This window comes from Varanus komodoensis, unplaced genomic scaffold (genome assembly GCF_004798865.1).
Source record: "Varanus komodoensis strain SLA01 unplaced genomic scaffold, ASM479886v1 scaffold9, whole genome shotgun sequence".
Lineage (NCBI taxonomy): Eukaryota > Metazoa > Chordata > Lepidosauria > Squamata > Varanidae > Varanus > Varanus komodoensis.
The window spans coordinates 6455413-6472012 of NW_025336598.1; the positions used below are offsets into that span (position 1 = coordinate 6455413).

The 16600-nt window shown below is 40.1% G+C and overlaps 1 protein-coding gene across 5 annotated transcripts in view; it reads right to left on the reverse strand.

Annotated features, from left to right (window-relative positions):
- The window catches only part of RGS12 (regulator of G protein signaling 12), a 172590-nt gene that overhangs the window by 41117 nt on the left and 114873 nt on the right, over window positions 1–16600 (reverse strand). For 4 of the 5 annotated variants that reach the window (XM_044418484.1, XM_044418483.1, XM_044418485.1 and 1 more), the window contains 3 exons: window positions 7049–7145; window positions 1379–1449; window positions 444–597 (listed from right to left, as the gene is read on the reverse strand). In XM_044418484.1, coding sequence (XP_044274419.1) covers window positions 444–597; window positions 1379–1449; window positions 7049–7145 — 322 coding nt within the window. The remainder of the gene's footprint in view (window positions 1–443; window positions 598–1378; window positions 1450–7048; window positions 7146–16600) is intronic. The other variant, XM_044418486.1, reaches the window with a different exon arrangement.

Here is a 16600-nt window from a genome sequence, read left to right on the forward strand (position 1 = left end):
AATTGTATTTCAGGGACAATCATGAAGTGCAAAAATATTGTTGAGGTTCACACAAGATCTTTTTGGATTTCTGTGAATGTGATTTGTTTGCTTGATTCTGAAGATTATACAAATAGTTTTGCTGTCAATTTAAGAAGAAACATAGCAGAAAAACATTCTGTTCTCACTGGAACCAAGTTAACAGGTATTTCAGAAATGAAGGTAGATAGTTCAAGCCCAACAACATTAGGTAGTATTTGGTTTATTTTCTTCACATGAATTCCAAAAACATTTAACAAATGTGGGTAATTCCACAGTGGGTTAGCTTTATTTAAAGGGAATACTGTAATCATTAATACAGCCTATTCTCTGCTGTAATTATAAAATGGCTTACATTGTTTATAAAAACATTACGTTCAGCTTAAAAACTAACACTACTGTATATACTTTAAAAAAGGACATACCCTCTGCTTCATCCAAATTAATTTTCTGACACAATTTTTTCCCAGTCTGTGCAATATATTCTTCTCTTTTTGCTAGACGAACATCCCTAGAGCTTTTTCCACTTTCTCCTTTTATTTTAATAGAATTAGACTTTCCTAGATTTCTTTCCTCTCCCTGCATTAGAATGAAAGTCAACTTACATTTATGGAACACTACAAAGTGGATGTAACAAGTTGTTCATGAATAGCATTTACTTCATGAAAAGAGTTGTGGTAAAACATGCATTCTCAGAGAATCATAAATAAATATATAAATATATCTGCATATCCCAAAACAGTTGACTGGGATTGCTAGTTTGTGCCCACATATTTGGGTCAACTTATATCCACTACTGCAAGGAACTTCCCACAGCAACCGCCCACATACACAACAGCCGCAGAAGATTGTAAACACAGCATTGGTAGAAGTGAGCTGAGCACTACTTGACACTTCCCTTTCTAAGCCTTTGTAGCCCTGTAGTGGAGAAAATAGCTGGAAAAGCATGTTTTCCCTCATATTCCACTTTAGATAACATGACCCAACAACAGAGCAAAGGGCAAACATGGGTAAAAAAAGAACATAAGAGATTAACTAAAATGAACTTCCTGACAGTTAGGACCCAAGGGTATGGAATGGGTTTCTACGGGAGGTGGCTGAAGCCCCACTGGTGAACGTGTTCAAGGACAGGCTGGACATGCACATGGTAGGCATGCCCTGAGTGGAGCTGGCTGGAACTGGGGGCCAGACTAGATGGCCCAGGAGATCCCTTCTGACTTGCTCAGTTTTTATGTTTCTATGAATGCTAAGCAAATACAATTATACATCTGGGGTATTCTTTTCATCCACCATGTCCAATTTGGGAAGCAGGATCAAAGTTGGAGAATAATTAAAGTGAAAAGTATTACAGAAAACTTACTGTAAGTGCTTGATTTCCTGCATAAGAAGTTGACGTTGCACCTTGTTTTAATAATGCACACTTTCCTTGGTCTGTGAATGATATATAAGAAAGAGAAAACTGGTTGTTTAATGTAACACACATTTTTATGTAGTAGTTGTTAGATGATCATGAATGGCAGAAAATGTTGGTTGGCATCTCAAACTTTCTAGAATATATCCCTGCAGATTTTCACAGCCTAGATCAATGAGAATCAGTTCATGTGTTAGGGACTAGGGAATAGCGAGGTCTGTAGGGGACAGAGCTGTGCATATCCCAGCTCAACATGTTTGCCTCCTTCTGACCTTCCAACTGGGAGTCTTCTCCATGCATTCACTTAAATGTGAGAAGTCTTTGTGTCATCTGGAATCCCAAAAACCAGGAATGGGCAGAGACCTCTACTTATAATCTAATTTAATTTAATTTAATTTAATTTAATTTAATTTAATTTAAACATTTCTATGCCGTCCTTTGCAATAAGCCTCAGGACGGCTTATATGAAAGTTAGTGTGTAGAACCTTTGGCTCTTCTGGCTCAGAACCTTTAGACTTTTCCGTTCTATGCAGGAAGGTTGCAGGCAGGGGCAAATGAGGATATTAAGGTAGGAACTGTAGCTGAGGGCCCAGGCAACCTGCATGTATTAATATTCACTGTTCAGATAAAATGCCTAAATACACAATCGGAGGTTCTAGAGAAACAAGCATAAACTGGATCATGTCCATACTTGTTGATGATAGCCAGAAAACAAGCTGTTTTGTTTGTTCTGGAGTTTTTGTTGGTTGCTTCCCACTAGGAGGCAAGGTACCACAAGACTGTAAATCATACCTTGATTTTATTTCCAACTTTCAGTATTTTATTTCCAAATTTCCCTTCTTGGAGCAGGAAAGAGCTCACTTCAGTGGTTTTAGTTTTATCCAGGGTTTAGCACATTCTCACAAACTTAGATCACTGAACTGCTCAGCTTCAGTGTTTCTTATACAATCACTAGCTTTGTATAAACATTCTAATTTCCCTGGGAAGTTTTTCTTGAAGGGGTGTTCAAGGAGTGTAGATTCTTGAAACAGCCTAAGACCCCCAATCTTTCTGGTGCCATGTGCTTCTAGCCCTTTTAGCAGCAGAAGAGTAAAGTGGGAGCATCACAAATGGAAATGCTAATTTCAAGCTCAGCCAGTGCTCACAAACATCCTATAGTCAAATATTACTGAGGCAGACTAGTAATGTAACTAACCAGCTACCTAGTGGGGACTAGAACCAAGGTCGCCCAAGACCAGACCTGTGCGCCTAGCTACTACATCACACTGGCTCTCATCCACTCATATAAGCTCACACACTCCTCAGTGAGCATCCACTGTTCTCTCATTTTTGACTATACTGTGTATTGTGTGAATTCTCTTGCCCATTGCTTCAAGTTGTGAACTTTCTATTGAATGCACATCAATTGCCTGGAAAAGAGAATCCTCCTAATCATTCAGAGGATCCTTCCATTTCATCCAGATGGAGCATCCTGCAAAGATTCGAGCCCCAATATCTCTTGCATGAAGGAGATTCCTTGCCATCCAATACATCTTTGGGAATAGTAAAGAAAGATTTGCTCTCCTCTTTAAAGAAATCCTCCCCATCACATGTACAGGCTCAGACTAGGCAAACCTCCTTCCCCTGCTCTTTCTAGGGTACATATAAGACAGTGAAGATGCAGATTGAGGTGTCTGTCTGGAGCAAAAGGAAGAGGGTGAGAAACGTCCACTTGGAATTATTAGGCCCATGCAGTTACAGTGGTTCCGTTGGGGCAAGGGAGTATAGCCCTGCTAGTCAAACAGCTAGTATAAAAAGGTCAGCTAAAATGGTTAAGGGAACAAACCACTCCACTATGAATGAAATGTGCAACATCTGAGACAATTTAGCTCAGAAATTTTATGTATCAGTATGCACTTGGTTGGGTGGCACAAAGCCTGGAATTTGCAGCACAAAGTCAGCACAAAATTTGGAGGTGATCTGACAAATGTTACAAATCCCAATTTTTCATAACTCCCTTTAAGGGTATGTTATTTCCACACTTGGGATTTATGGTACCAACCTAGAACAAAACTTGGACTGAAGTTTGAAGATGACATGAGGTGGTAGTGGTGGTGGTTGTTTTAAACATTCATCATGCTTTTAACGTTCACCCAAGGCTATGTTCCACTGAACTAAATAATAGGAACACAAAAGCTGGAATTTGTACCATAAAACAAGTGAAAACTGACATGGAATTTCAGTGTAGCTTTGAAGGTGATATGAAAATGTGGGGGGTTTATCTGTGTTTAACTCTCACATTAGATGTGCCAGTACACAGTTGTGGGTAGTGGTATAAATTCTGGAATTTGTGCCAAGAAATAGCATAAAACATTGGCATAGGTTTGGACGTGATGCAAGAATATGGATTTCTTAGTATCTGTGAGGTCCTAATTAAAGGTATTTCATTTTCATGCTTTCTTCTGCAGCACAAAATTCAGGATTTGTGGAACAAAATTGGCATGCATCTTTGGCATACATTAGGGGGTGATACAAGAATATGGATTTGTTCAGCATTTGTTAGGACCCATGTAAGGGTATGCCATTTTCACAGGTTTGGTGGCAGACAAAACTCAGGAGCAGTGGCAGAAAATAATACAACACTAGCACAAAATTTTGTTACAGGTTTGGAAAAAATATGGTAGTGTTGTTGTACGTGAATATATGTGCACGCATGTATGTTACTAAGAATGAATCCTCATTTATTACACATAGGGAATGTATATATCATGCTTGAGGGCATCACAAAATCTGGATTCTTGGCAAAAGTAACATAACATTTTGACATCTGATTGGAGGAGAGGGAGTGTAGTGAACAGCCATATCTGATTTGTGCACAAGTACAAGAATCCTACTTAATCCAGGTGTAGATGGTGTTCATGTTACTTTTAATACACAACTCTATAATGTACACTGTTATATTAAGGGGAGATTTACACTAGAGCCCCTTATGTTTATGAGGGAACACAGTTGCAGTATTTACGCAAAACACATTTTATCATAGTTGGGTCACACATTAATACATTATAATTCGAAAACACTAGTTTGTGTCACAAACAAATGCAATTGTTGGAGATAATGGAAAAGTTGGAAAAGGGATGTGTGTAAGGAAATGACCCTTTAAATTTCCTTTGTTAAGAGTATGTGTGTTTACATCAATTAGCTGTGAGAAGGTGCGAAAGCTTGGATATATTGTATAAAGGATGAAAAAACTATGACAGCTCCTGTTGCCTCTCATAAAAAAAATAACCAAGAAGGGGAAAAGGTGCTGCAGCATGCTCCTGTGCTCCTAGCCCCCATGGGGTGAAGCCTGCAAGACCAGCAGCACTCTCATTCCCTTCCACCCAAAAGCAAGTATAACTCCCTCCCATGCTGACTTTCCCACAAGTTACCTCTACTGAAATTAATGTGATTTAATTGTGATTAAAGCCATTGAAGAGAGTTTGATTTACTACTGAGTAAACATGCATTTCTACTACTTGTTTCTTAAGTAAAAGGACAAAGGAGACCACTGGAAATGGTTGAAAAAGACACTGCAAACTTTTTTTTTAAAGGAAGAGAGAATTTACAAGTCAGAGAGAGAGAGAAACTGTGGTGGTGGGGGTAGACAGGAAAGCAACCGAAGATCTCAGAGTTGCTATTGTTGTGCCAAAGCCCTGATAGGACACATCCTCTCCCCATCACTACAACCCAACAGCCCACTGAAAACATTTATTATTTATTTATTTAAATTTTTTGTATGCTTGGCATCTCAGGATGGCTTACAATCATTAGAACAACCACAGTAAAACAGCAATCTTAACATAATAAATAACAATTAACCCCCCCAAAATATAAATTAAATAAGTTAAATAAAAGCAACTGTTAAACATTAAAATTTAAATTACTTCTTAAAATAACAATTAAATAACAAGTTTTTAACCTGGTGCCAAAAAGAATATAAACTCGGCACCAGGTGAACCTCTCTGAGAAGTACATTCCACAATCTGGGCGCCACCACAGAGAAGGCCTTCCCCCAAGTAGATATCCTTTTTACCTCCTTCAAGAAGGGTTCTCAGAGCAGGACCTCTCCCACAGATCTTAAGAGGCGTGAGGGCATATAATGAAGGAGATGTTCTTTCAGGTATCCTGACTCCAAGTCTTTCAGGGCTTTATAGGTCAAAACCAGCACCCTGAATTTGGCCCAGACTTCAACTGGAAGCCAGTGGAGCTGATAGAGGACCAGTGTTATATGAGAATAACAACCAGTCCCCGTTAGCAACCTGGCTGCTCTATTCTGTACCTGTCCATTCCTCGTGGCCTCACAACAGTACAAGTTTAGCACACTCTGATATGCCCCCCCCCCACACACACACACACTGTATATAGTGTGAGAAGTATGCACTGGGAGAGGGATCATGTGATACATCAATGAGTCAGGCACTGCAATCCCAATAAAAATGCTTAGCAGAACTTAGATTGTCCCAATGGAGTGTTGAGGGCTCCACCACAAAATAGAACCAATCAGTGTTATCTGTGTTTGTCTGTGTGCACGCTGTGTGTGTGCTACCCATTGTGACTTCTCTTTGTCTAGCTCCTCTTGCTCCCCATACACTTCTGTCTCTTTAGGGCATTTTTTCTTTCTCTCCTACACCCAAACTGATTCCTTTTCTCTTTCTCAGTCCTCTTATTATACAGCTTTTTAGCTCCTTCCTCCCTCCCATATATATCCTCAGACTTGCCCTCTTTTCCTTCTTTCTGGTGCCTCTTCCCTCTTTTTCCAGCTCCTTCCTCTCTCTCTGCCTGATGTTCTTCTCTGCCTTTTGTTCTTTCCCGTCTTCCTTCTGTCTATCTGATTACTCTTTCTTCATATTTCTGGCTTTTCTCCCCCATCCCTTCCCTGCACTGTACGCCTTCCCCACTGGCTTGCATAAATAGTGGAAAAAACCCTCCCCCAGAAACCAGCTGGATGGAATGAGTCTTTTGCTATATTTACGTAACAAGAGAGGTAACAAATAGCATGGGCTAACTTTGTGCCAGATATAATGCTAGAGGAAGAAGGGAAAGAAAACAAAATTCATTATATATATGTGCGTGCACATACATATGCACACAAACACAGACACAGACATGCACCTTACTCATTACTAAGCCCTATGCCTCTAAAAAGGGGATGAGAATTAGGAACTCCAATGGCCATAAATTGTAGTCTTATTATTCAGAAGTAATCCTTATAACAGGACTGTACAAATTCTAACTCCCATCCAATATTTGCTTACTCAAATGTAAGAAAAGCAGCATTAAGCCAGGAATCAAGTATAAAAACCAAGTTTAAAAACATTTTCAGAGAGTTGCAATAAATGTCTGAACTGGTGTGTACAGGTTTCAAATATACATCTATAAGTAGGAGGACTTGCAATTAGAGAGGGTGTGATCTTTGTTTTTGTTTTAAGTGAAAGCCTATCACTTCTGAAAGAATTTCCAAATCCTACAAGTACCAAATTACTTGCAAAATTCTATGCCTCAGTGCTGCCTGAATTCCTAACCATCTTATTTTCGAATGCTTCACTTCTAGGAATGTGAAGGGAAGATGCAAGAGAATAATATAAAATGACAGCTTACCTTTTCCTTTTTTTGGTATTCTTTCATCTAGAATAACCCGTTGTCCATCCAGATTAGAGATAGGAACTCCAAGGTCTAATAGTTCTTGCTCACCATTCTGTGATGAAATTTTGATACAATAAGACAGAATAGTTTCAGAACAGCTTGAACTATGGTTTGGCATTTAAAAAGTCATTATGTGACAAATAATTACATATCTGGAAGGATAGGAATATAAATTATATTTACTGATTATTTACCTCGGGACAGCTCACACAAATAAATAAATTACCTTGTGGCCATAAGTAATCTAAACACTGAATTGCGTGTGTTTAAACATTACAGTCTTAAAATTTATATTTGAAAGATTATTCCATTTAGGGTATTTTGGGAGTTGTAGCACTTCTGAGTGTGTTAAGTATGTGTAAGATTGTGTAGTTAGTCTTAAATTTGATAGAAAATAAAATCTAGGTCAGAAGTAAGATTTTTACTTTGGCGGATGTCTGGATTAAACTTAACCAAGGAATAATCAAAGATGGTTCCAATTTGGCATTTCAGTGGCATTTACATCAGTTTGAAGAAAGATGGCACATCAAGTTTTGTCAGCTGGGACAGTATCTACTTGTACTAACACAATTTACATAGGTACTGAAGGATCTGGTCTCTACTGTCCTCTTCTGAATGTGTTATAATTAAAGGGCCTTTTTTTCCTATGAAGGGCCATTGACCCATACAAAAGTAAATCAGTGACTGCAATCAATGATATCTCAGTGGATGTGCATTCTCTCCCTCCCTCTGAGTGTGCCTAGACATGCATGAGAATTTTTGTATGTTAACTTTTATTTGAACTTGATTGGTAAAGACTTGTGTCCTGCTGCATTTATAATACTCACCTTGAAATAAACATGCAAGTTAAAACTCCATACATATTTACTTCCCAAATTTGTAACAATATGTATTTAGTTTGTCTGCAGTAAGGCAGTAAGCAGGATTTTTCTGTGTACTGGTTTCTCGGTGCCAATAGGTTTGCATTGTTTTGCACTGATGGTACATCTACAGACCCAGGCATGTTGCCAACTGCTTTTGACCTGTGCCTCCAATGAATCCATACCAAGTTCACACAACAAAATAGCCATGGTCAAATCCTAGCACGGTAGGATGTTTTTACCCATAGCTAAGGCACAGTACTTCTACCAGATGATCAAATACAAAGCAGCTTGTTTTTTTCAGGTTATTTCCCTCTCCTCCTAGCACATATCCCTGGACCCTTTGCAGCAGAAAAGAATAGAAACTGCTGGCAAGGCTTCAGCACATCAGCCGTCTGTTCACAGGCATGTATTAACCCTGACCTGCTCTCAGGAATGCTTGTCCTGTCCTGATGAAACACTTCCCTTGAAGTCCTGTTTTATCAGAACAATTTTCCCCCCACCCCACAATGTTCTGTTCTCGATGGTGCCTTGCATGAGCAGTAAAATCAGGGTCAGTGGTGGAAGGAACTGTGGGACTGAATCATCCCACCGCCCTCCTGCTGTGACACTATCCTCTGCCCCTTCACTTCCCTGTTTCCATTCTGCCTTCCTGCTAGCAGTGGCACAGAGGTCTTTTCTTCACCCACATGCCCTCTTCCTCTCTTCCATCCACCTTCCTCTGGCACGTCAAAGTGCCCACTACTCCATTACTTCTAACTCGTCCCTTTCGTGACTAATGATAAGATGCAGGGTTACAAGCAGTCTTTGAGGCAGCAGTGTTTTGTCATCCCCCAACTGGCAGTGGAATAGAGCTCAACTCCTCTCACTGCCCTCTTTAATCTACAGCCCTGACCTTCCCTCTTCACTTCTCCTAAATTAGCTGGTCTTTTGTTGAAACTAGGGGTGAGAGAGAAATCTGTTTTGGGGAGTGAGTATTTGTGGGATTCCCGGGGCTCAGGTCTCTGGACTCTAGGCCACTGCCCTGAGCCTGCAAGATCTGTAGCCCAGCATCAGCAGAACACTTATCAGGAATATACTGCACAAGCAGAGTCCCTCTTCTGTGCCACGTGCAGCAGCTTTTATTTGTGCTGCTGCACATGATACAGAAGAAGGTTGCTGGCTACACAAAGTTGTTCCTTGACCATTTGCAGACTTCCTCTTGGCTTGGCTCATTTTCTCAGATTGGGCGGAACGTGAGAGGAAGTCCATGAATGCTAGAAGGATGGATTCTACTAAGTTGTCCAAAGCCTCCTGGAGCTCCTGTTCCATACCCCTCCCGGCAGTTGGAGATCCTGGCTATCTCAGAGTCTGCCTGAACACCTGGAGAGTGTGGCCTTGAGATAAGCTCCTCTGCTTCTCCCATCTCAATATCTGAAGGGCCAGTTTCCCAGGGCCCATCCTCCCCTTCTGAAGAGTCTAAATCTTCCTGGCCTTGAAACTTGTGTCAAGCACAACTACCTCTTTCATTCCCAACACCTATCCCCCATCCCACAGTGCCTTCCTCAGGGATAAGTACTGTTTCCTCACTGACTTCTGATGGAAATGAGAATGGAAGTGTCTAATCAAGGTAGGGGTATGGAGATGTTCGGCAGGGTTCTAAGACTGGTCCTCAGGACCGTATTCCTTTCAGTCCACCAAATATGCAGCTGACTGTGATGGAAATGAAAGTCCAAAATGTCTTGCACTTCAAACTCCTCCCTGCCACAAACAGTGGGTGGACACATCTTTTAGGAGTAATAAGGGTGTCTGGAAGCACAGGGGACAAAAAGGAATAGTGAAACACTGGGTGTATCTTCATGGAAGGGGGTAGCAATAGTTTGAACTGTGCCTGAATTTGAAACAGCCTGGTGTAATCGAGATATGGTAAAGATTATAAAATGTGAGGTTTTTATAAGGAGTTAACAACAGTGACCAAGCGATCTTAAAATCAGTTGAAAAAATGATTATATGTATAATTTTCTTTTGGATATGAGAATGGAAGATGAACAAGTTAAGAAAACTATGATAACATGGGCACAAAATTTTGGATATAATATTGAGTTACAGAAATGGCAAAAGTTGTGGGAAACAAATATCAAGGTAACCTTAGCAACCTCATATAAAGAAAATCTTTATAAAATGTTTTATAGATGGTACTTATCGCCAAACAGATTAGCAAAGATGTTTCCAAATATGTCAAATGGATGTTGGAAATGCAAACATAAACCGGCTACTTTTTATCATATGTGGGAGACTTGTGATAAGGCAAAAAAAATATTGGGCTAAAATACATAAATGGCTTGAGGAAATGTTACAAAAATCTTTAATATTTAAATCTGAAGTCTTCTTACTAGACATTGTGCTTGATGATGTTGATAAACAAGCAATGTATTTGATTCTACATGTAATTACTGCAGTAAGGATTGTATTTGCCCAGCACTGGAGGAGTGAAGAACCACCCACTGATGAACTGATTTAAAAAAAGATTCTGGACTGTGCTGAAATGGACAGGCTGACTTTGTCTCTGAAGGAGAAAGAGGATACATACTTCTATCAAACTTGGAACTCTTTTTATTATTGGCTAGAGAAACGGGACTATGCGTAGATTTGAATATGCCTATGGATTGCTATAAAAAAAAGGGGGGCTGACCCAGTAGGTCTGATGTCTCTGATGATTGATGTTTTTTGGTTTCTTTTTTAGTTTGTAGAAAATAATAATACAATTTACTTAAAAAGAAAAAAAAAAAAGAAACAGCCTGGTGTGATGTGCTGCCAATTTTTTAGGAGAGAGGAAACGGCAAATATTTGAAGATAACCAAACACAGTCCATGGCATGGAAGTCCACACCCTATTGGTAATGAGTGTCTGACACAGCTTTGTAATCCACCTTAGTCTGTTCTAACTACCATGTTTTCCCGAAAATAAGACCTAACCAGAAAATAAGCCCTAGCATGAATGCTCGTAATATAACCCCATCCCAAAAATAAGTCCTAGTTTAGATTGTCAGTCAGACGGACAGGGATACACAGTAGTACGTACGTTGCAACACATGATAGATGTATTGAATTATAAAATAATAATGCTAATATATGTGGTTGCTAGTTGCGAAGTCGTGTCTGACCCATTGCAACCCCATGGACATCATTCCTCCAGGCCTTCCTGTCCTCTACCGTCCCCCAGAGTCCACTTCTCATGCCAACTGCTTCAGTTACTCCATCTAGCCACCTCATTCTCTGCCACCCTCTTCTGTTTTTTGCCCTCAATTGTTTCCAGCATTCATGGATCACTGCCTTGTTGTGGCGAAGGGGTTTGTGTAGCTCAATGAAGCTATGAACTATGCCGTGCAGGGCCACCCAAAATGGACAGGTCATAGCAGAGAGCTCTGACAAAACGTGATCCACTGGAGAAGGAAATGGCAACCCACTCCAGTATCCTTGCCACGAAAACCCCATGGACAGTTAATATATAATTAAATATAAATAAATAATATCATTGACATTAATACTTAAAATAAATGATAATATACATTATAATTATTTGTACATACTGAAGCAGTTGGATGAGAAGTAAACACCTATGTAAACAGATGAACGCGAGACTGCTTGCCGAATGACCAATCGGAGTAATCGGAGTACAGACACAACGCACGAATAACGTCAATACATCATTGTAACGGACGTACTTAATGCATGGCTGCAAAAAGAAAGAGCTATTCTGTCGAGTATAAGAAAGGAATCGTGGAGGACTCTCAGGGCAAGAATCTTATGCCTTTCTGCAAAGAGAAGTTGTATCTCCGAATGGTCCGAAAATGGTGAGCAGAGTACGATAACCTCAGTGAACAGGTGGATGAGAGAAATGCTAATAAACGCAAGTGTGGATCAGGGTGGCAACCATTATTTCCTGAACTGGAAGACATCATCTGTGAATGGATTGCTGACAGGAGAGCAAAAGCTTTGGTTATTTACAGGACTTATATTCAAGCATTTGCCCTTGCAATGGCACCACAGTTAGAAATATCCCTGAAAGAATTCAAAGCATCACAACACTGGCTGGATGGCTTCCTTCAGCGATATGAACTGTCTCTAAGAAGATCAACTGTTCAAGCTGGAAGATACTGAAGTTATTAAACATGAACTTGCATTCAAGTCCTTTGTTGATGGCACCAACTTTTCTAAATACGAACTCAACATGATTGCTATGGATGAAACTGCAGTGTTTATGGGCCAAGTTTCTCAAACAACAATTGATCAAAGGGGTGCCTTGAAAATCTACATTCCCTCCACTGCTTACGAAAGTGCATGTGTTACCTATATTTTGGCAGTTCGTCTGGCTGGAAAGAAAGCCCCACCTCTAATCATCAGTAAGGGCAAGAAAGAATGTGTTTCAGGCAGTTATGTTCTTGAAATTGTAAAAGCCTGGTGCACACAAGCAGTTATAAGGAAGTGGGTCGATTTAACGCTGCCACTTGTTTTGCAAAGTGGTCAAAGAGGTCTACTAGGCTGGGATTCAGCCAGCACTCACTAAAGACATGGGGAACTTTCTTGCAGAGAGAATAGATCAAATAATGCTTCCCACAGGAATGACTGCTTATCTCCAGACTCTTGATATTGCAATAAACAAGCCATTCAAGGACATGGAAATCAATGACTACACTGAAAATAGAATGGAGAGAAATCACTGTGGAAACTATGTGAAGCTTAGCCTGCAAGAGGTGAAGAATTCATGGGATAAAATCACTGGCAGCTGTGTTGCCAATGCACTACAAGCAGGCTACATGGACAAGAAGTGCTCATTTAAGGAGAGCTCTATTGCTGGACATTAGAGATTGGGGCCAATGGTTCTACAGGAAATGGAGTCGCAAGAAATTCAGGACTGAATTCGATGTTTGGAGAGTTATGACAATATTCCAGAAGAAGATGACATGATTGTATTTGAATAAATGTAGATTTGTGTACATGAATAAGTGTAGATTGTTGTACATGTAAAAATAAGACCTCACCTGAAAATAAAGCCCTAGTGCGTCTTTTGGAGCAAAAATTAATATAAGACCACATCTTATTTTCGGGGAAACATGGTATTCCCTGAATAGAATATGTACAGAGAATAATTTCTGCAAGAAATCCACTGCTACCAGCACTGCAAAGAGAGCCAGTGTGCAGGAGAAAGACTTAGGATGGTAACCAAAACTGGCAAAGAAAGGGGGTCAGATGGATAGACACATTAGGTGCATTGTTGCAGCCAAGGGTAACAAGGCAACCCAATTATCCTATTGGTAGTTAACACAGCAGTGAGGATACTGTTCCAATGTAGCATTCAAACATTCACTCTGCCCATCAAATATGGGGTGATGGGCAAAGGAAAGGCAAGGGTCCTCCTGAAGCAGGATTCTGAGTTCTTTCCAAAAAATGCACCATGAACTGAGGGCCATGATCTGAAAAAAGGGCCTGACATGTTAAAAAAAAAAGACCTGCCATACAAAAAGCATTGACGTGGTTTTTGCAGAAGAAAGGCCTTTACAGGGAATGTAAAAACGTATGTAATAACTAATAGTGTGGTGTGGCTGCCAGGCACAGGTGATGAAACTGAAATTTCAGTGATGGAAATGAAATTTCAGTAATGAAATTGAAGGAGAGGTTATATCAAGGGCCCAGAGGGACTGGGACTGGAAGAAACGTGCCAGCAGGCTTGTCTGAGGACTGTTAAGCATGCTGGCAAATTGTGTATGAAAGAACATATGTCTTGACATCATAGTGCATGCATGGCCACCAGAAATTATGTGTAACTGCATAAAAAGTAGATTCCAGAATGGCCTGCTGAAGAAGCATCATGATATTGATGCAAAACCAGTTCCCTTTAGGGAGTAGGGATATAGAGGCAATTCAGGTGATACAGTAGTTCCTCCTTGCAGAAGAACATATTTTGGCACTATGGTTCTGTTGATTATCTTTTTTAGCTTGACTGTGATTTTTGAGGCTAAGAGCTGACGATCACTACCACAGTCAGCTCCTGGTTTTGTTTGGGCAGCAAGAATACAGCTTCTCCACATTCTGATTCCCATTACACATTAACTGAATAAATATATGTTCTTGTTCTGACAAAGGGGTTAAATTCCTCTGTTTCCCAAGTGACTGTGCCATAGAGCAGTTGGTCATTGAACCAAACAGAGGGGAGGCAATTCTGAATTTAGTCTCAGCTGTGGTTGCCCAGGACATAGTACAGAATGTAAATGTTGTTGAGCCAATATGAAACAGTGACCCCAATGGTATCAGATTTAATATACAGTTAGGTGGAAGACTGCTGAAGAGGTCAAACACAGTTGCATTTGACTTCAAAAGAGGAAAATTCTCAAAAATGAGGCAACTGGTAAAGAAGAAGCTGAAGAAAGGAATTAAGATGCATAAATAGCTTCAAAACACTTGGAAATTATTCAAAAATAAAGTAATAAAGGCACAGGTAATATGCATACTGCAAGTGAAGAAAGGTTGTACAAAGTGCTAATCAGGACTTTTCCTAATCAGCAGTACAATTATTGCACAGACTCAAGGAAGCTATTACGGAGAAGAAAGCTTCCTTCAAAAAATGGAAGTCTTGCCAAAATTGGGGGGGGGGGGGGACAGGGACGGGACAGAAGGGACCACAAGATTGCACAAGGGAGATGCAAGCAGACAATCAGAGAAGCAAAGATACAGTTCGAGGAGCACATAGCTAACAACATCAAGGACAATAAAGTATTATTTAAATGTGTAAGAAGAAAGAAATCAGCTACAAAAACAGTTGGACCACTGGACAATAATGGAATTAAAAGAACACTAAGGGGGGATCATGAGATTACAGAGAAACTAAATCACCCAGTTCAGATGGTATGTATCCAAGGGTTCTCAAAGAACTCGAATATGAAATTGCTGACCTTCTTCCCAAAATATCCCTAAAATCAGCCACTGTACCACAGGATTGGAAAAGGGACAGTGTTACACCAATTATTTAAAAGGGGATCGGGGGGAAACTAGGGAATTACAGGACAGTTAGCATAACATCAGTTCTGAGTAAATGGCTTGAAAGTGATATTAAAGATAGAATGAGTAAGCACATAGAGGGACAAGCCCTGCTGAAAAAGAATCAACATAGCTTCTGCAAAAAGAAGCCTGTCTCACTAACCTTTCTTTGAATAAATAAGCAAGTAGACAAGGGTGATCTAGTAGACATTTACTTTGATTTACTTGGACATTTACTTGGATTTATCATAGAATTGGAGAATAGTAAAGTTGGAAGGGGCCTATAAGGGCATTTCCAAAATGCTTTTGACAAAGTTCCACACCAAAGGCTCCTCAGCAAACTAAGTTGTCATGGATTTTTTTTTAAATGGTGTTGGGGTGGGGGGGCGGTTCCCTCTTATAAATCACTAACTGGTTAAAGAACTGAAGAGAGAGGGTGTGAATAAATGGTAATTTCTCCCACTGCAGAGATGTAGAGTCCTACAGGGTTCTATATTAGGACCAATTCTTTTCAACCTCTTCATAAATTCCATTAAATCTTCATCTTCAGTGTATCCTGGCTCCTCCTGGGGAGGTAGACAAACATGGCACAGGTTCAGCAGGTAACAGCAACACCTGCCACTCTTGCCATGGCCTTCTCCTGGTCTGGCATAGCCTACCCCTCAGTGATCCTTATAGCTACTCCCCACTGCCCTGCTTATCTTGCCTACACTACCCTCACTTGAGGCTGGAGACCCTGTTCCCTCAGGGGAGACAAAGTCTGGGAAGCCCCCAAGCAACCTGGGCTGCAACCCTTGTTGCGTCATCCATGTGCTGTGCTGGGACTAAAGTATGCCTCTTGGGCAGCCTGCACTGAGCCATGCCCCTTCCATTTGCTAGGAGTTTGAAATATTCCAGCTGTGGGATGTCCACCATTCTCTCACTATATCTGTTTTAACAAGCTAATGAAGATTATGCCTGCTGTGAAAAAGATGTTATTCAACTTTTACAGTTGTGCATTTGTGGAAGTGGCAAACTGACTGATAAAGGTTTTCAACTGGAAGCTATTTGCTACTCCTACATAATTTATTTTTATGAGAAGCTAAAACAATAATTTGACCCCAAATGGAAGCTTTACTAGCTCCCCTGCACTCATGAGATCCTCATTTATTTTAAAATACCTTGTAGCTCAGCAAGAATCTGAATTTTAAAGGACTCATCAGTTCAAATAAACTAGAGCATGATCTAACATCATGTTACAGACTCTTCAGTCTTACTGTCACTGATTTACACCATGTATAGGAAATGGCATCAGAAAACAATTGTAATTTGAAAGGACAGTTGACATGACATGAACTGTTCTTCCCAAGCTGCATTTTTGGTAAAGATCTTATAAGGCAAAGGTTCAAAGTAACTTGCAGGGATTTATCTTTTCAAATGTATAAGTTAGCCAAAAGAATGTGTTATTTTGGAATATGAGAGGATTTGTTATCTTGGAATATGTGAGAATCCTTAAGACATGTGAAGTTGGCTACCGTTCATTCACCCCAGCTTATTTTATGGGAGGCACAAGACACTATATCTACAAAGAAAGACACGGACTTGACGCCGATTCAAAATTATAGGCAAATATCACTTTTGAATGTGGATTACAA